The sequence below is a fragment of the Phaenicophaeus curvirostris genome, chromosome 2, assembly GCF_032191515.1.
Source record: "Phaenicophaeus curvirostris isolate KB17595 chromosome 2, BPBGC_Pcur_1.0, whole genome shotgun sequence".
NCBI lineage: Eukaryota > Metazoa > Chordata > Aves > Cuculiformes > Cuculidae > Phaenicophaeus > Phaenicophaeus curvirostris.
This window is the reverse complement of record NC_091393.1, coordinates 27325090-27346166: the sequence shown is the minus strand read 5'-3', so window position 1 is coordinate 27346166 and position 21077 is coordinate 27325090. Positions and strand designations below refer to the sequence as shown.

The 21077-nt window shown below is 37.3% G+C and overlaps 1 protein-coding gene across 1 annotated transcript in view; it reads right to left on the bottom strand.

The window, feature by feature from the left end:
* Positions 1-339: 339 nt before the first annotated feature.
* The window catches only part of TPO (thyroid peroxidase), a 45334-nt gene continuing 24596 nt past the window's right edge, over positions 340-21077 (bottom strand). Inside the window, exons 8-14 of the mRNA XM_069851615.1 lie at positions 16087-16599; positions 9475-9733; positions 8802-8972; positions 7085-7322; positions 4647-4855; positions 3988-4158; positions 340-572 (exon numbers count right to left, since the gene is read on the bottom strand). Of these exons, the coding sequence (XP_069707716.1) occupies positions 412-572; positions 3988-4158; positions 4647-4855; positions 7085-7322; positions 8802-8972; positions 9475-9733; positions 16087-16599 (1722 nt within the window). The 3' untranslated portion in view covers positions 340-411. The remainder of the gene's footprint in view (positions 573-3987; positions 4159-4646; positions 4856-7084; positions 7323-8801; positions 8973-9474; positions 9734-16086; positions 16600-21077) is intronic.

Sequence of the window (21077 nt, the reverse complement as noted above, 5' to 3'; positions counted from 1 at the left end):
TACATACTTTAACCTTAACTTTAACACACAATAAAGCTTTCACTCATGCTAAAATCCAAGAAAATGTGTAATTTATGATAGCTCTAGAAGAGTTAACAGTTTTGGAGTGGAGTAGGTGGAACTTAGTTAATCAGATGTTGAGTTTGGATACTAACTAGGAAAAACTGAAACAGATTTCATTCCCCCTTCATACGCACTGTCAGGAAATAGTGGTTTATATATGGTAAAAATGGAAAATGAAAAGCTTACTTCTGTGTCTGTATTATTTATTCAATACTTTCATTTAATTTACAGGATCTGACTGTATCTTTATATACATGACTATGTAGAGGATTTTTGCATGTTAACAGCTCTTCAATAAATCTCAATTTTATGAGTTTTACAGCGTTGTTAATCATAATAAAGGAAGTCTTAATGGACTGTAGGTTCACAAGAAGTACCAATGCATGTTCTTCCATCTTCTGTCAGCTTATAAGGATCATCATGGAGACATCTGTAGCTGCCTTTAGTGTTAACACATTTAGCAGAAGGAGGGCATGGTGGATTAATCGCATTTTCACATTCATTGATGTCTGCAAAATTAAGACAAGCTGATCAATAGTCATCAGAAATTACAGAGAAGGATAACTATGTTCTCATACACACCTTCTACAACTATTCATAAATTAAATGTATTGTGTAGCTTCAATGACACATAGATACTGCCAAAGATCCCCATTGTTAGTGTTCAAAGGACATTGTTGGCATATTTTGCACTTGTGTGTGTTTGTTTTGATTTTTGTTTTTTGATTGTTTACTTTTAAAATAGAAATGATGGAAAAAGAAAATGTCTGTTTGGCAATCTGCCAAAAGCTACCAATAGCAGTTGGCTTAATTTTTTAAAATGAAAAAAACTCAAGAGCTCTCTGCAGAGATAATAATACCGTTGGCAGAGTTCTATACTTTTTGCAGGTATGATTTGGAGGAGCCAAGGATTCAGGTCAGATTTGATTACAAAGTTTGTAACAGTACTCTGTGATATCACTGCAAAGTCTGTTATTTCTATATGCTATATAAATTTTGCGATATAACAATATCCTGACAGAATGTTAGGCAGATGAACAATTATCTGTTGAAAACTGTCCATAAACTTATTGTTCTTGAGGCCATTCAGGACCTTTTACTCTCATATTCAGGTTAAATGGAAGACAGTGTGGAATGCAGTAAAGAAAGTACTCAATAAGGGTAAGAATGATGTTTTTTTCCATATTTCTGCATCTTTCTTCTTTCTGTGTAGTATTTACCTGCACGACTGGATTTGGTTGCCTAAAGGTAGGTTTCCAGCACTGTTTTAAATAGTTTTCCATTAGTCTTGTATAATATTTGTAAGCCTATTCGATGCCTCTGATTCATGATCCTAGAAAGGACTGCAAGCCCATATGTGAGCAACTAGTTCAGCACATAATGTGTTTTCTTTTTGGTTATATTCCTTTCCTTCTTGAACACAATGTTTAATCTGCTGCTTCAGGCTAAGTAACTCTTTTTTTGATCGATATTAGAAACTGACCCTGTAGGAATGATTTACCGACTTCGTTTAACATTGTCACTCAGGCCACTTATGGAATTCTCTCATTGGAAATAGGATCAAGCATGATCCTCTGAAATTTTAACACAATGCAGTAGCTGTATCTAAAGCTAGTCATGAACTAAGACAGTCAAAAGACTGCTAGGGATAATCTTAAACTTCAGAACCCTTAAGAAACACTAACAGTCATAACACCTCTGAAGCAGGAAAATAATCTGTTGTTCAGGATGAAGATTCCTGAATAACCACTACTCCCTTCAAGACTATATTTTGGGTTAACTCCAACCAGTTTCATCATTGTCTGGGAAGGAAAACCTGCACAGGCTTTGCCTGCACTGTAATTTAAATGAGCTGTTTCAGCTTTTGTAGATCTACGGTCAAACTATCTGTTAACTAGCTATCTCTTCTCTAGTACTAGGTAGTGCATGTCAGATCTTACCAGCCTGTCCTACTACTCAAAGAGAGCAGTACTTGATTAAAGTAGACAAAGTTATCTATCAAGAGTAAGATACCACGTAATATAAAGAAAGGTAGTGTAATCTAGCACTAAATGACTTCCTGAATCAATAGAAATTATTTATTTCAAAGCCCAAGTTAGTAAGCAGGAATTAACAGCTCTCAGATTCCTATGCTTTTGCCAGCAGGCCACTCTTTCTTTTCCAGAGCAGCATATAATTGTGAAACCATCTGCAGAAATGCTAAGCTCAATCCTCCTCATTATATTGCTTGACTTACTCCTAATTTGCTGAACATTTAGAAGAATAGGAACACATTGCACAAACACACATGGAACAAAGTGCTTTCTACTGTAAAACTCAAGTAGCATCTGCATAAGTGGGTTTTGATGGTTTTCTCTTAGTAAAGGCATTGCTTATTTAATACACGCAGCAGCTTGTTTTCCTATAGCAGATATACAGTCTTTTGTTTACATTACTGAACATATTAAAAGAAACTAGGGCGAGGAATGATTCATTCCTATAACTTATTTATTCAGTTTGATGCCAGACCATTAATCTGTAGAAAAGATTTTATTATAATTCATTTAACAGCTTTATTTCTTTATATGGTATTTATGTGGGTGGAATTCAGTGGATAAATACGATTTGAATAAAGTAAAGAGCTGCAAATTTCATTTGACCTTTTCCATACCAGGTATACAATTAGAATGAATAGCTTTCAGTTCCGCTGTCACAGAAATACTGATAAGCAGACTTTATTGCGGATCAGCTGCAGCACTCGCATTCAAATTAATTTACCCCCATCCACAATAAATTCCTAAATATGGCCTTTTCAGGTTTCATATTCTCTCACGTTGTTGTAAAGCTGAGCAGTTTGAGTAACTGTGTGTCTGTGTTTGTATATACACACACGCAAGTGTATGTATGTGTATTTCAAATGTGAACAGAGAAAATTAATCTTTCATAGGTGCAAAGAGTGACGGTCTTGTAATTAAATATTTGCCACATTCTCTTTCTTCCTATCCTATTCTTTTCAACAGAAAAGTAAGGCAAAAGGAAAAAGAGCAGAATAATTAAAATAACAGAAAATATTTCCCTGAAAATGTGTATGAAGAGATGAAAGACAATATCTTTTTATGGATTTCTGATCTATTCTATTTTTGTACCTGAAGAAATAATTCACTTCTGGCAAATCTATTCACAGCTTGTTGGGGAGGGAATATTAGAAATGAAGCTATTATTAGAATGATAGAATCATAGAATGGTTTGGTTTGGAAGGCACCTTTAAGACGACCTAGTTCCCACTCCCAGCCCTGTGCAGGGACACCTCCCACTGGACCAGGTTGCTCAAAGCCACATCCAACCTGGCCTTGAACATTTCCAGGGATGGGGCAGCCACAGCTTCTCTAGGCAACCCCTGCCAGTGTCTCACCACCCTCACAGGGAAGAATTTCTTTCTTATGTCTAATCTATATCTGCCTTCTTTCGTTTTAAAGTCATTACCCCTCATCCTATCATCACAGGCCCTTGTAAGAAGTTCCTCTCCAGCTTTCTTTTTAGGCTCCCTTTAAGTACTGGGAGGCTACTATAAGGTTTCCCCACACCTCCTCTTCTCCAGGCTGAACAACCCCAATTGGAAATGACAACTGTCTGTCTTGATTTTATGTTGAATGTAGGATGAAGAAAATTGTAATTTTGATTTCCTGGGGTTTTTTTCCTTCTGCTAATTGACCCATATTTTCTTAATTAGGTAATTGTTAGTGACATTTTCCTATCATCAGCTTGATTGCTAATAATGGGGTGGATAGAAATTCTGGAACAAGGAGAGTTTCACGTTATCATGTTATTGAACCTACAAACCAGAAAGTTGACTACAAGAGAGAATAGGAGGGAGTTCACTTCCAATGAACTGTGCTGGACTTTAGCTTTTAGAAAATTCAGAAACAACAACAAAAATATGAGTACCTATACAAACAGGAGCCTCAAAGTTCCATCCTTTACTTGTGCAGGTTAATTGCTCTTCTCCTTGTAATTGAAATCCATATTGACATGAATAAGTCACTGTAGATTTTCCAAAATCCGAACAGTATATGAAATCACCATTTTCCACACTTTTCGGTGTTCCACATATTTCTTCTACAAATAAAAAGACTCTATTACAAGCTCTTAAAAAAACACCTCCCTACCTTCAAATACGAACATTATTCTCCATTACTGCTCTAAATTAACTTCAGTGAAATTACTGACAGGTTTTAAGATGATCAAGAATTTAATATTCCTTTCTGTACAAGAATTTATATGAAATATCTCAAGTTTGACTTCTGACCCTTGTAAAATTAGCACTGTCTTCTAATAATACGTTCGGCAGAGTTCTTAATATTTTCTTTCTCTCTAAGAACTCTCACAAGCCATTCATGTCATTGGACTAATGTTGTCAAATGCGATCTTTTTTACAGGCTAAGTTGGGAAAGAAGGAGAGAAAGACCTAGATCCTGTGCTAAGTGGCAGAAATATGAAGATCTGCATCAGACCAGTAACTCAAGACCTACCACAACCAATGTCAGTGCTCTAACTACCGATTACTCTCCCCTCCCATAAGAAAAGATCAGTAATTATCAGGTTACCTTCCTGATAGGATTCTTGCCAAGCTTCTAAATTCATGCCAGGTATTTCGTCACAATGTTTAAAATCCTGTGGAAACTTTCCAAGTTGAAAGGCATCTGGTGGCACTTCAGAAATTCCTGTGTTGTCACAAATCACGCGGGATAATGAATGCTTTTTGAGTTCATGCTTTTGAGCTTCTGTGAAAACATTATCATTTTCCCACCAAAATCTGGAAATATTGATAGAAATAGTTTGACAAGGTCATATTCAGAGAGCTGAGGATTGAATATTCTTACTTTCACAGTATCCTATGTAAGAGACTACAAATAAGAATTACAGAAAAATGTAGGTGATGCAACTATAATAAAAGTGAACATCATGATCTGCAGACTTACATATTCAGCTTGAAAGTCACTAAAAGTCTGATGTACTGGTCACCTCGGATGATGTGTTAAAGTCAGCTGGTTAAAACTGTGATTCACATCTGCAGAATTGCTTATCATTTATGATACAAAAAAAAGTTACAATCCTGAGAGAAAAATTTGGAAGTAATTTGTTTGAGCTGGATACTTAATCTCGTGCAATTCTGGATTCACTGGACATTCATATATTTTTTATGGATAAATTATGAGAGAATTACAGGAGTAACCATAAAAGATTTTCCCATGCCATAGGTTTTGAATTCTACTTACTTGTCTCTAGGGAGGATCTTACAGCAGGCACCCCTTACTGACCAAACCAAGATGATAATGCCTGTGAAGCAACATGCAGGTCACTCAAGCAAGCTTTGGGTCAACAAAATCAGGTTCTTATGGGTGATTTCAACTACCCAGATGTTTGTTGGTACAGCATCTCACATGTCATCCCATCAAGTTCCTGGAATGCATAGAGGACTTCTTCCTCATACAAATGTACGTTGTGCCAGCCAGGAATGAGTCACTGCTGGACCAGATACTCATAAACCAAGAAATCTGCTCTTTAATATCTCAGTTAGTGATAGCCTTGTTCATAATATTGTGGCATTTGTGATCCTGCTGAGCACACTGAAGTTTAGTACTAAGACAAAGGTTCAAATTCCAGAACAACAAACTTCAGCTCGCTCAGTTCCTTATCATAGTTTTAATGAAAATACAATTTCACACTTAATATTGCTGACGCAAACTTTGTGCCAGAAACTTGGGATTTTTTTTTAATTTTTTTTTTATTATTAGAATTCTCTTTTTCTCAGTTTGAATTTAATGTTAAATTATGCTTAAGTTTAATTAATGCTAGGAGTATCATAAGACACTGAATCATAATAAGTTATGGAAACAAGGCTGAAGGAGCCTTGATAGATTGTCCTTCCCCAGATGGGGTCAAATATGCCTGTGCAGTTCAGAGGATTTTCAACCATGGTTTTAACACAGCTGGGTGGAATGTTTGTTGTCGATACAGTTGGTGTTAATATCACCTTTATGATTAACAGTGCTTTTTCCTGTGAGCTAATTAATTAACATTTTTTAAAGTTCAAATTTAAATTCTGCCTTGGATGCTTATTTACCTAATGGTTTCTTTCCACAACAGTGACTTATGAGAGGAGCTTAAAGGTGAGCTTAAGGACCAGATGTACTTAAAGCGCTGCTGCTAGCATGTTGTGAGCAGTTTAAAATTAGTCTTCTCATGAGATTAAAAATTACCACCACCAGTACATGAAGAAAATGAAATAAAGGTTGGTTTTATAATTGCTTCAGGAGCAGAAGCAAGATATAGGCTGCATCCTGGACCGTTTTGTGAACTGAAGCTGCCTTTCTCCCATCTTCCTGGTGTGAGGGGTTGAACAGATACGAGATCCTGGTGGTGGTTCTGCAGAGCTGGGTGAAGGGACATACCATGTTATGTCTGATGAGGCAATTCTGGGAGCATTCTGCAGTCTCAGTTCACGCAGTTCATGTAGGACTAGGCATACAATGTTTTTATTATCCTCTCTTATCCTCTCTAGCAAGTCTGATTTTGCAGCTCTTTGCCTTCCCTTTCTGATTTTGCTATGGTTGCTATGGAAAATATTGAGGTTCTTCCAGTTAAGGACTCCGAGCCTAGTGCAGCCCTCGGGGATCACACAGCTAAAGCCTGCACAGTACTACATCCACCCAAACAGAATTTAGCTGCCCCTGGGACATTTAAATGATGGCACCTTGCATTTCAACCAGGAATGCAAAGTTGGGTATCTTAATATCGCAGAAACAATCTCCACATCAGCTGGAACTGAAAGTATATGCAGAACAAAGAAGAATTGGGAAGAGCTCATTCAAGAAAATTTAAGGAGTGAAGTTAAAAAAGTTGAAGTGGCAGGGAATCATTTGTTTAAAGCTTGTTTAAGTATCATGTTGTCTTATGTTCTGGGAAGCATCCTCATAGATCTGTTAAATATCCATTGTTTCTGCATATTACACAAATGATTCAATAGCATGAATAAACTCACCGGTCACCATCCCTTAGTGCTTTCATTTGCTTTCCAATTATACATGCAAAGAGAGGACCAGTTCTAGCACCTGGGAGAAAGTCTTCTACCAGACCACCAAGCCAAACATCAATATTGTTAGGATTATGGTACAATTCCACAACCTTTTCGGTGACATTTTGATTGGCTATTACTGTAAGCAGGTCAGCTTGAGTTTCCAGTTTTGGTAAGCCACAAAATTCTCGCCAGTCATTATAACCTGTAAATATTATGTCAAAAGGAGGATTAGAGTTGACTCTTAATCATGATGTATGAAATTAATAAGCGTTGGATTCTGACAACCTAGAGCACAGTCATAGATAGTTGTGTCTAAAAATAGACTTATTATTATTGGTTAAATTGATTGGGTAAATGATAGCAGGATCTGAAACTACAGAATATGCAATTCATACATCATTGTCAGGAAGGAAAAGAAAGGTTTAAAAAATTGTCCCAAAGTTAAGCAAGGAAAGCATGATAAAAGGAGCATGCACTGTGTCTTGTGTTTTCCAGAAATACAGGTGTTAGGTGAAGACTGGGCAAGAAGTAACCTGAACGAACTTAGTAACTCAAGAGCTTAACTAAGGAGAGTGTCTAGGGCACATGGAAAATATATTTCTTTCATATTTTTTTTACAGTATTGGAATTAAACCCCCCATATCCCAAGAAAACTTTAATTTCTGCTCTGGGAGATCAAACCTCCGTTGTGTAGTGGAGAGCTTTAAACTCCAGGCCAGTGTCAGACTTCATGTCTAGTGTCCAGGGCCAACAAGTTGTATATTTCTAGCTGTAGAGTCACACAGGAGAAATGGAGAAGGTTGTCATCCAGAGACGTAATGCCTTTTGACAATGAGGCAGCCCTACCTCCCTGGGTGGGACATGAGGTTCAGAGCATAGAAGGGCAGCCAGGCTTGTTCTTTATTCGTGCAGACAAGTGGTCTGATGAGACAAGGGGGTCAGGACACAGTTTGAGAAACAAAAAAGAAGGAGGCCCTGTCTACCATGACGAGGGTTGTTGCTTCTGCTCTCAGAATGTGTGGCCTGCTTGTAAGAGGTTATTACAAAGGATTGGGAACCTCCTGTCTGTTTAAAGAAGTGGTGTGATCAATTTGAAACAACAATCCTCCTCAAAGCTGGTACATACATGGCCTGACAGGCTAACCCTTCTTAAATGTTATTTCAGTCTTACCTTGGGCTGATTAGAGTAAGAAATGTAGTGCAAAACCCAGGAAAAACCATGTAATATTATGTGTGGACCCAAATAAGCCATCTAGGCTACTCCTGGAGATATCGTAACACCTTTTGTGGTCAATAGAACCAATGAGGTTGCCCCTAAGCTGACTTGTCCCACAGGCTGGGGGCGACTTGCCAATGGTAAGTAGGTGCTGCAGGCAGAAACCCCAGTGTTCTAGAGCTGGTTCCAGCAAGAACAACCTCAGGTACCTGCATCAAGCACACCCAGATCCACTCACTAGTACCCAGATTGCAGATTTCACAGGTTATTTTAATTTCAAATGCTGGGAAATATGGAGTTTCTATCCAAGTTAAAATATATTGGCCACTTACATTTTAAAAGAGACTTAAGTTAATTTTCTGATAACTAAATATATTATTTTAAAGCTTATAATTTCATTCTGAATTAAAACAGTTACAGTTCAGTTACCAGTTAAGAGAAAACTCGAGAAAAAAATCAATAGACCTGGGAGTCCGTGGTCACGGCCACGCTGTAAATTTAATGATGCTAAATCCAGTGAACCGTTATTGGACAACACAAAGAGTTTTTCTGTTAATTCCTCATTCAGTAGTTGATCTTGCACTTGCAGTTTTGCTGAGTGTGCTAGAAGACCCCTTAGTAAAGGATCCAAGCCTCCTTTAAACATAAAAATAACATAACGTCACAGTGCATATATAAAACATTTTATCTTTCTTAACAAATGTGAATGTATGTATGCTTCTATGTTTTTTAAACATTTGACACAGGCTTTTAGGTTCAAACAGATGCAAAAGTGTGTTGCAGGTTGAAATAGAAGTAATAGTGCTATGGAAAGGCTCCATCTGCCTTTTCAGGTGTAAGAAAATTTGCAAACTGAGATTACATTTATCCACAAAGAAAACCCCAAAACCCAAAAAGTGAAATATCTTCATCATCAATCTATCGTGAGTCTACTAGACTTGTTTAATCTGATTCAGACAACTATTTAACTCAGAACAGTTGTTCCATTTCATGTTAGTTCTCTGGAACCCCTTTAGCGACTTCAGTCAGTGGTGCAATCAAATGAATGTTCCTAGTCCTAATTCAAGATAAATAACTTTGAAAAAAGTTACGATATTCCAGAAAGAAAAATACCCAAATATTTTAAATAAAATCATACCTTCTTTAATGAGCCTCCAGGGACTAAAAAATACTTCATGCAAATGAAGATTTGGGAGTTCTGAATTATCTAAATATTGGGCATTCAACCGCCTTACTATCGGTTGGATTGTTGCGTGACCAAAACGAAAAGCAGCTGTTGAAAATACATTAGAAACTGTGGGATTCATTGTGGGATCATAACCTGTATAAACACCAATATACAGATTAAAAGCATCTGGACCGATGATTTTGGGAATATAATCTCTTAAAGTAATAATCTGAAAGAAAAGAAAAAGAAACTTTTATCATTCAGTGCTTTTCCAGAATCCCTTGCTAGGCATTTTATGCTAAACCCAAGCCAATTTAAAGACTCCTAAAAAATGCACTTCAAAAATTAAAACACTGATAAGCACCTTCTGACAATTTTTTTATAATATAACATTATAGTTGCATGAACAAAGCAAATGAGTAATCGTGACCAAAAAAAAGGGAAAATTATCTAATGTACCAAGTAAAATGAAAGTGCATTATATGTTAAAGATTCCACTGAACTCAATAAAGCGTAATGAATATGAAGTGGAACGAACTCAATAAAATACTTTATATATTTAATGGAGTGTGCAATAAAATAAATAGACAAACGTACTTCGAGCTTGATATAGTGCATATTGCAAAGCTAGTTGGCATAAAATGTCCTTATGAGAAACTTGTATTATATCTTTATTCTAGGCATGGCACAGAGATGAGCATATTCCATCAGAACTCATTTTTCTCAGAAGGTAGAAGTAACAACCTCTCTACATTTTCAGGTTAGGTCATGCAGTGAACAAAATATTTGAAAGACAATAGGATATAATTCCTTTTGCAGCTCCTTTAATGCAACATGAAGAAAATAAAATAATTGCTTGAAATGAATACTGACACTGCCATTTGAGAAGTTAACCTTTTGCTACATTCACAGATGTTTTGCAAGACAACAGTTCTTTCTAATTTCAGATTTAGAGTTACTTTTTATAAGCAAAGACTTTTAAAAGGACTAGGTTAGCAATGGAAGCAAACATCCTGATATTTCTTGTCTCATTATAAATGAAATCCCAAGCGAAGCTGCTCTTAAAGGCCAGATTCCCTGAAGTAAAGGGCAGATCAGATTTTTCATTTGCTCCAGAGGAAAGATCTTTATTTCCTGGTCCCTTGGTCAGGGAGAAGGGGTTGCTGTTTCAAGAGGAAAATTAAAAGGCTATGGTATAAAAGGGGTCTTAGGCCTGCCTTGAGTTAGGAGACACATGTGTTTCATAGAAACCTCCAAGCGTTAATCAAGGCCCCTTCAAGTGGAGGTGATTTGATAGGAATGGTTGGACTTGATGATCCAGTGGGTCTCTTCCAACCTGGTTATTCTATGATTCTATGATTTACACACAATACACATTAAAAAGATGTTATTAGTGCAGCAGTTGATCCTGCCAGAAAGCATCTGGAGTCTGACAGAGAGCCATATCTAAAGCACATCAGCATGTAACATCCAGACTTTATGTAGTCTCTGAACACACGTTGCCTGAATTTGTCTGAGTGAAGTCAAGGAGACGCTTGCTACAAGTTCTCAAACTGACATGTCTATAAGTTTTAAGTGTAAACAGCTGATAAATATCAAATCTATTTTTATTACGATTTTTCGGTATGCGCTCGCTGCTTTGAAAGAATGATTTGAAAGATATCTTTGCTTTCATATTTGACACAGGTAAACATAATACTTTCTTTCAATACAATGTTTTTTCAACAACTGAGCTTGTCCTGCAGAAACAAAGAAATATTCCTGTCTAAAAATACTGCAATAAAATCAGAGCCAGAAAGGGACTATATGGAAAAGCAATTGCAAACAAGTACAATGAACCACTCTACTATTTATTCTTATACTTACTTTGAATCTATTTATGAATAATAAGTTTACTTTCAGGTATTTGCAGTAGCATAAGGGATTTATATGGATATTATGACTCTGATCCTGCAAGGCACTGGATAGTCTCAACTCCTTGTGACAAGTATGAGATTAGTTGTAACCCAGACTCCTCTTAGGGGACCTTCAGCACCTCATAGCATCAACTCCAAGCTCCACAGAAGTCTCAAGAAGAAATTAATTTTGATCGATAATGTCAATATTTTTGTTGTTTCATGGCAGTCACTGTTTCAATGTTATAATTCTGTGAAAGATGATGACAAATGGGCACTGTCTTTTGAACAGAAGACAATATACTGAATATTTAAGTGACTTTAGTAGCCTATATGACCAGACAGTTACAAAGGGATTGAGAGTATTTGTATGTTATTCATTTATTGACATCAGAGAAAATGAATCTTTGATTTCATAGCATTTCAGACCTGGTAAATAGTTGCTCAGAAACAGAATCTGAGTGATTCCAAGCCTGTCAGTCAAGGCTTTGTATAGCTTTTATATATCATGAATCACCTGTGCACTGTTATAGAAAAGTAACTGAATCCTAATCTGCAAACACTATAATATTCTGAGTTAAACAGTCTCCTGGTGTGAAATGGTTGGACTCAATGATCCGGTGGGTCTCTTCCAACCTGGTTATTCTATGATTCTATGATTCTATGATTCTATGAAAGGTAGCATCCCCCTCATTCAGAAAGCAGAATTACATCAGAAGTTCCCCAAGGGCTGGATTTGCCTCCAAGCTGGACCACCTCCAGCAGAAGTCAGCCATGCATTAATTATTTGGAAATGAAATATAAAATTTCAGGTTATTTTTGAGAACTTGTTGCTCCTGTTAGAAGTTATTTCAAATCAGGTGCAAAAGATACAGAAATTCATGTTGCATCTCATAATGTTTAGTAGATCTTCTTTGCCAAAAACCCTCTGGCTTTTTCCAAAATATGTGTGAATAGGGCACAATGGATAGAAAAGGTTAAAAAAACCCCAAAAACACTGGAAGAGATAATATAAAAATACGTGAACTGTCATAAGAATAAGTAAGGCCAAAAGTGAAACTTGTCTTTGCCATGGGCCAGAGGTAACTGCAAAGGAGCAGCATCTCACTGAAATACTGAAAAGCCAATTATATGAAGCTCCTGTGCTCAAGAAAGACTGCAGAAATAGTAGAGCACAACTAGACATAGCAGTGATGTTTAATTCATTCAAGTGATAAGCATAGTCGGTTTGAAGTTCTCTTTGTAGATATTAAAGGATTTGCAGATGATATTGAAGTCCTAAACTTTTCTGTAATGGGTGATTTTATGACCATTCAAATTTTAATATATAATGGACACTTTATTATAGTTCAGTGAATAGTCTGAAGTGTACTTTTTAAAAACATGAGTTACAACACTATGCAACAGATACTTTTGTAATATTTATTATTTATCTATTTATCTTTTCTAATTTCATCGAATTCAGATTCTGAGAGGGGTTATCTAAACATCTAATTTCATGAATGAGGTTTTTCGAAGTTATCCATGTTGAAACCAATAGCAGCAGTTAAGTTAAAATATGTCAGCCTCAGAAGACACCCACTTCCACCCATGTCTTGGACCATGGCAGGGAAGTAAAGATGCAAGATGCTCACAGAGAACAAGAAAATCATAGAATCACAGAATCACCAGGTTGGAAAAGACCCACCGGATCACCGAGTCCAACCATTCCTATCAAACACTAAACCATGGCCCTCAGCACCTCATCCACCCGTGCCTTAAACCCCTCCAGGGAAGGTGACTCAACCACCTCCCTGGGCAGCCTCTGCCAGTGCCCAATGACCCTTTCTGTGAAGAATTTTTTCCTAATGTCCAGCCTGAACCTCCCCTGGCAGAACTTGAGGCCATTCCCTCTCACCCTGTCCCCTGTCACTTGGGAGAAGAGCCCAGCTCCCTCCTCTCCACAACCTCCTTTCAGGTAGTGGTAGAGAGCAATGAGGTCTCCCCTCAGCCTCCTCTTCTCCATGTAGAATGAAATTAAAAAAAACACCTATATAAACACTGAAAACTAGAGGTGGTTGTCAGCTACAATTAGGGTCAACTGGCAGTAACACCATTAACTTAGAGATGGCTATCTGATACTGTAATAAATGAAAGAGAATTTGATTCAGATTTATCTGCAAAACTCCTGCCTCACTGTGACTAGTGCCACATCATCCAGGTTTCTCAACCCAAATGACACATCAGGAGAAAACGTTCCTGGAAGGAACAGCAAATGTACATGCATTTGCATCCTGAAAACCACATATATGCAAAATACTAATGTTAAGAATGTAGCAGCTGCACAACTGAGCATTTTTTTCCTGTTTTGTCTACACTTTCTGTTTAAAGAAAACAAATTTACACTATTTTCTTTCAAAGAGCTTAAAAGGAGGAATCCCAATTCTCTTTATTCTGTTTGCTCAGGTCAAAACAGGAATAAACAAAACAAGACAGTTTAATTTTATTTAGTAAATGACAATGAAAAATGCCTTTTTGCATATGAGGTAAACTACAGTATGTATTTTTTACCACTGTACACTACAGTGTTAATACTTTAGAGATAAGCATGTATTATTCCTATAAATCACAAGGGGAGAGTTAACTGCAGTTGTGGCATATCTAGACTCAGTGAAACATATTTACAATGCAACCAAGAAACCTGTTTTGTCCAGGATATCAACAAGCAATTGTTATGTTTAGGGACTCTGTCAAGTTCCAATTATTGAAAGCTTGTCACTAGAAATATTTATGGTGCCATAAAGGCAGCCGTGAGAAAAAGTATAGTCTAGAGATATTTTTTCATTCTCCTCGTTCTAGAAAGAAGGGAAGGCTTTGTGTTCAGTTCTCTATAATTACACACCCACAGGCAAAAATCATACTTGAAAGTATTCATTCCAAAAAGAGAGACTTTTAGGGATGTGTAGCAACTGAAGCAAAATTTTAGTTTGGAAATCTCAAGGTAACCTCAACTTGAGCTGTCATTACTGTGCTGATTAGCATACCACGTTAATAGAGATACTCCTATTATCTCTCTTGAATGAACGTCTCCGAACCAGCTAGATATAACTCAAACACATTTCTAATGAGCCATGGGCAAATCTCATTAGTCTGTGATGCTGATAGAGATAATGAGTAGCCCAGATTCATGCAGCGTATTGCCTTGCACAGTGTGTTCTTTCAGGTCATGTTAGTGGACATAAATCAGAAACGTATGAACACACAGGGGCTTACTTTTGGATTCACACTTTTCTTCTGACCAGCACTAACCGTTCTGATTTGTCAATGCCATTATTTTCATGCAAACAGTACATTTATAGCAGAGGAGATGACATGATTAATGTAAGCTTTATATATAAATATATATGTCAGATTTTCTAAAGGACTAGCTAAATACCATTAAATAAGGTATGCTACTTTTCTGAAGTTATCTGGCTTTAAGTGTAAATAACAATGAAAAATGCAGGTGGTTTCTCAAAGGAAACATTCTGCATATACTGCTGACTGGAAACTGTGACAGAAGAAAGGAAAAGTGTTTTATCAAAGCAGTGAATTTTTCATCCCTCTTTCCCCAAGTTATCTTCAAAAAAGTCTTCTTTTGGTACAAAGAAACCTGTTTATAAGAATCAGAAAGTGTAGGAAAGTTCACTGGTCTTCAGTTTATTCTAGTGTTGATATTGCTCATCGTGTATTGTGGATTATAATGGACTTGTTCTCACGTTATCTAACTGAAGATGAATCTCCACAAATACAAACACCCTGGTGAGGCTTGAAGGAGCAACATCAGGAAGAACAACCTGAGTAATTAAATCATGAAAAAGGGACTCAAGGGATTATTCTTTCCCCAAAGCCACCAGAAAGTGTGATCAGACCCTGAGCCTGGTGTGAAACCTGTGGAGTTGAGTCAATAAAAGAAAGTGTCCCCTGGCCATCAGGCAAATTATATGACCTAAAGGGTCTGAATCGGCTAAATGGGCTGTTGCCTGCAGGGATAGAAGTTGTTGTGGGGTGAAGGGAGGAGGCCACTTGGGGTACTGTGTAAGAACTTTGTGATGTTTTAAGGTGATTGTGGGAAAAAGATTTTCCTATTCTCAGGTCTAATACAGACATCTTTATGGACTCTTCTGTATTTTCCTGTATTTATTTCTTCTGCTATCTCCTATCAAGAGTAACCCTTGAAGTTTATGCATTAATGCTTCACTGAGAACTTTGCGGGCATTTTTGCACAGGGAAGTTATTGATTATATAATTGCTAAGAGAAAATAAGCATATTGAATACTGTGTAAATACAGAGACATTATAATCATTATAAATGCATCTGGAAAGGCCTCTTCAACAGACATGGGAGAAGTCTGCAGAAAGATATAGCAGAGTAGAAACTGTCATGAAAATCAGAGCATTGATGGGTCTAGACAAATTAAGGATAAGCACATTGCTTTCAGAAAAGTGGAAAAATGGGAAAAACTTTAAAAGTCATAGAATCATAGAATAGCCAGGTTGGAAGAGATCCACTGGATCATTGAGTCCAACCATTCCTATCAATCCATGTCCCTCAGCGCCTTGTCCACCCATCCCTTGAATGCCAAATTTGAAGCCTATTTGATGTTTTGTGATCAAATCTATTCTAAAATATTCACTGCAATGTATAGAAAGCAAAGAAGCAGCCAACCTGATGCAGAGCACCAACAATTTTTCGTGCTTCTTGGTAGACTGTCTCAGCGGTCCAGTGGCTGTTGATGTTTTTGAGAGCTCTGGCAAGGCGGTTGTGCTCTCTTAGCCACAGTGTGTGCATAGCTGCCAGAGACGTCACCTCACTGGATCGGCTGTCACCGGCCATAAAGCATTCAATCCTCTCACCTCCACTTGCATTCAAGTCCTGTGCACAAGGGGATGGGATCCGGTCGGTAAAAGGCAGGTATTCCCGGTGGTTGTCGTGATATTTAGTGTTTACTCTAAGAAGGCCTTCGCTTGTCAAATTCCTCAGCTTGTTTTCAACGGCAGAGGTGCTGCCGTAGACAGTAGAAGCATCAAGGAAAGATGTTAAGCCATTGATCTGTTGTCTTGGATTCAGCATTGATAGATTTCCAAGGAGAATTCCATGGTCACCAGTGCCACATGCAGGAGATGAGCGGTAGAAAGGAAGGCAGCCCGGCCCTGCAGATAATATGTCACTGGGGGTCACCTGCATGAAAAGAAAAGAGGTATTTTCTGAGATGAATGTAACAGATGTGGATGTTTAATTAAGGCTCGTGTAAGTATTTGCATCCTCTGTCTCAGTTTTCAGTTGTTCAGGTCTCTGAATTCTAAGCCGGTAGAGATTGTGTCACTTGCTGTCAGATTTAAGCAAAAGACCATTCAACCATTTTTAAGCAAAGACAGAAATAAAACTCAAACCGTTTACTCTGTCATAAGAGCAAGCTGCTGATGTAACCCCTTTTCTATAAAGACCTGTGCCTAAATTAGTCTGCATCACAATCAAAATTCATCATGAAAAGTATCACAATGAAGATATGAACATCTGTTCAAATTATGTTCTACTGAGCACAAAGTGAAACGGTAGTTTTACATGTATACATAAAAATGTAATGAAGCCTTTCAATGGCTGCAGCAGCATGCTGCAAGAGCTTTGGTTTGATACTTAATTTTAATCCAGTTTCCTAACTAAAAAAGGAATATGTAACTATTCACTGTCATAGAATCACAGAATCACAGAATCATAGAATCATTGAATCATAGAATCATTGAATCATTGAATCATTGAATCATTGAATCATAGAATCATACAATAAATAGTTTGGGTTGGAAAGGACCTTAATGATCATCCAGTTCCAACTCCCCTGCCATGGGCAGGGTCACCTCCCACTGGATCAGGTGCCCAAGGCCCATCCAACCTGGCCTTGAACATCTCCAGGGATGGGGCAGCCACAGCTTCCCTGGGCAACCTGGGTCAGGGCCTCCCCACTCTCATAATTAAGAAATTTTTCCTTATGTCTAATCTAAATCTGCTTTTCTCCAGTTTATACCCATTGCCCCTCATCCTATCACTACAAGCCTTCATAAATAGTCCCTCCCCAGCTTTCTTGTAGCCCCTTCAGGTATTGGAAGTTTGATGTCCCCCACAGTCTTCTCTCCACAGTATTTTACAGTGACAAGTGTCATAGAAATCCTTTGTTAAAAAAAAAAAAAGGGTGCACATAGCTTTTTCCAAATGAAAGTCTTCCCAGTCCTTTATTGTTTTTTCCCCACACACAGTCAAGAGACAGAGGTCAAATTCTAATCCAGTATTTGTGCTCTAGTCAGCATGGGGAGAGTCTGGAGCAGCCTGTTGCTCAGTCAGCTATTCCAAATACAGGTAAAGGATGTGAGAGAGGCATGTGGGAATTATCAAATGAGATCTTAGGGTGTAAATAGGAATATTAAGAGAGAATACAGCCCAAACCAGACGGCTATAAGTTTTGCCACGGGGGAGCACTAAAAATAGTACATGAATAACTTACAGATGTGGGGAGGGAAGCAGAGATCTTGGAAGAGGATAGAAAGGAAGAGAGAAAGGTTTTATTTTTACTTCAGGATACCCAAAAGGAAAGATCAGAACAGCAATTCCATTTCAAAGAATAGAGTTCATCACTAAATCAAAACCTGCTTGGTTTCAAAACAACTAAAATCTATCTATGTTGTATAATGCACATTTGGCTTGTGAACTCCTTTTCTGAAAAGCACATTATTTCCAAATTCTAACAGCACTGCATTGTGCATGTTAACTCCGAGAGTTTAAAAATATTAACCTCAATTAAAAATGTTACAAAAAAAAATCACAGTGTGTGAGTTTCAGGAAATATAACGCTGAGGTTTTCTATCAATTGATCAACAAAAAATAGGAACAGATAACACTTATTAAAATTGATGAAATATCCCAGAAAAAAAAAATCCTCAAATATTCAACTAAGAGAATATATATGATTTGTACAGAAACCTGAGATACTTCCCCTTTTTTTTTCTATTCTAGCTCCTTTTCATTTTTGAAAGCTCTTTGACAGAAAGCAGTGAAAACTGCAGCTGTTTTAAAATAAATGTTGTAATTTCTTCATACTTCTAATAACAGAGAACAGTCTGCAAAGATAAAATAGTCATTAAATCTGAAGTAAAAGTAACAAAGAATCTTTGGAAAGGAATTCAAGGGCTTCATTTAATTACACTGTTGCCTCGTTTATTACATCAAGTAAAATTTTCTTCCTATTGGGAATTGATGGCAGCAGAAATTGATACCAATAAAGCATTTAAGGTAAGAAAGGGTTTCATTTGGTTTTCGAGTTCTGTTTGATAAAGAAATTCTACCAATATGTGTTCACTAGCTAGGTCTTAGCAAATCAAAGTAGGTCATTTTTGAATCGAAGCCACAATATTTGAGTGCCTCCTGCTTCTAGTTACCAGGAAAGCCTGGAAGGATTCAGATGTCATTAGGAAAAAAAATATATGAACCGCCTTTAAGTTGTTAAACAGTGAAGCTTACAACAAAACTTATCAACAACAAATGAGGTTCATACGGAATAATCTTCAATCAACTGCCTCTGCAATTTCAATTCAAACTGTTCTGTGCCCCAAACAGCAGTAATGAATGTTAAAGGGCTGGAAGAACTGCATAACACAGCCCTTTCCCTTTTCATGGGGTAAGGAGTGTGCAGCAATGAGAGATTCCTTACAGTAGTATTGAAATGACATGAAAACAATCAGAGAAAAAAAGAAAATCCAGACTCTTTTCTGCTGAAATGGATACAGAATCACATTTTTCTCCAATACTAATGAAGGACGTTCATATTCATTTTTACTCTGCCTTGCATAATTCTAGAGGGAAAAAAGAAAAACCTCAAAAAAAAACCCTATGGCCACAATAGTTTTCTTAGTTTAATTGCACATAGATTTTAACTGTTACTATATACACACAATCAAATCCGTTTATGGTGAAATTCTTTTATATGTAGGAAGATGAAAGGCACAAATTGTTTCTGTGTACTACAATGTCTAAACTGTTATTTCAGATAAAAAAAAATAAGTTTTTCTTATTGTGGATATATTCTGTGGGAAATGACCTTGTAAAAGGATTTTTTGCTGTAGACTTAGAAGAAAACCTAGCTTAGGGTTTGCCAATAAGGAAAAAAACAATGTTTATTTGTGGACACGAAACTCGGAGAAGAGTCAATGACCACATCTGACAGAAAACCACTATCTGTGGAGCACAGAAGCAAAAGGCAGGGGCTTGTTTTGCTGGTTGCTGAGCACACGCAGGCTGATCCATTGTAGCTGAGACAGTAACTTGTCATGTTACATGTCACCTTTTGCAAATCCCCACACTTTTCTGTGGCTTTGTTCATTTTCCATCTATTTTTTGTATCATAACTAGCTGTCTGAAAGATTTTTTTCAGGACTGCATCTTCTTATATACATGCACTGTGTCTGACTTACTGTCAGCAATGTAATTAATGCTGAATAGAGTCAGTACCTTTCCTATGAAACCTTTTCTGATGTCCAGTTATGTCTTAGCCCTAACACAAAATAATCATCTAAGGAATGCCAGGTTATCTCCACAACCCTGTTCCATGTGCCAGGTTGCTGTAAAAGAAGTATAAAAAAATATGGGATTCTGAAAAGATAAAGAAAAAGAGTGTTCAGGCTCTACCAGAAACTACAGGCTTGATGTGAGAGTCGCTGGATGAAATCCTATAGCTTTTATTATGAAAATGTCCAGAACAGAAAATAATAATGGTTCCTGCTAACCTATGAATCATTTACCTACACTAGTTATCAATATTAATGTACTACCGCAGCTTTCAGTCCTTCATGGAGTTGCACTGACTCAGAATATTTTCCAGACAGATTCCCTAACCTGCACAGTCAGAAGCTCCTTTTCCTGGTGATACTCCCAGGGAAGGCTCCTGTCTTTAAGCATAGTTGTCCCTCCCCGTGGGTGGATTCTCCCTTGGGTGCCATTGTTCTAGAAACACAGTAAGAGAGCAAACTGCAGCCTCTAAATTTACATTGTTGGATAAAATGCCACTGGTTTCACAGCCTTTGGAAACCAATCACAGTTCCTTCATACATAAAATGACTGTATAAAACTAACTATGATGGTTTTCCAAGCATTTATTAGGTAAAAATTAGTTTTATTTAAGTTTTCTGGGAGAAAATAAGTTTTAGGGGGGAGAGCAGTTTGTTTCAGTGTTCCTCTGGTCACATTAATAAATAAACATACCCCTCCACCCCCTCTGTTTTTTTAAATACAGTGTCTATTTTTTGCCTTTGACAAAAATTGTCACAACAACCTAGACATATAATAAAAGGAAAAGAACAACCATCTTTATAACTGTCCCTCTTTACGGTGCAAATAACAGAAAAGTAAAAATGGAGCTGAAAGATTCATGGGACTGCGATCAAGTAATGAATTCACAAGTTGAGAAACTTATCTAATACTTATGGGTCGTGTTTGATTTTTTTTTTATATTACCTCCCTGGCCATTCTGAGTACTGGACACCCACTCCCAAAGGCTGCCGTGGGAATGCCTTGACCTCACTCCCCTGCTAGGCTATCCTGCTGAGCAAATGCAGCTCCTAGGCTACATTCAGTGCTAGATTTATTACATGTACACAAAACTTGCCTTCAAGAGC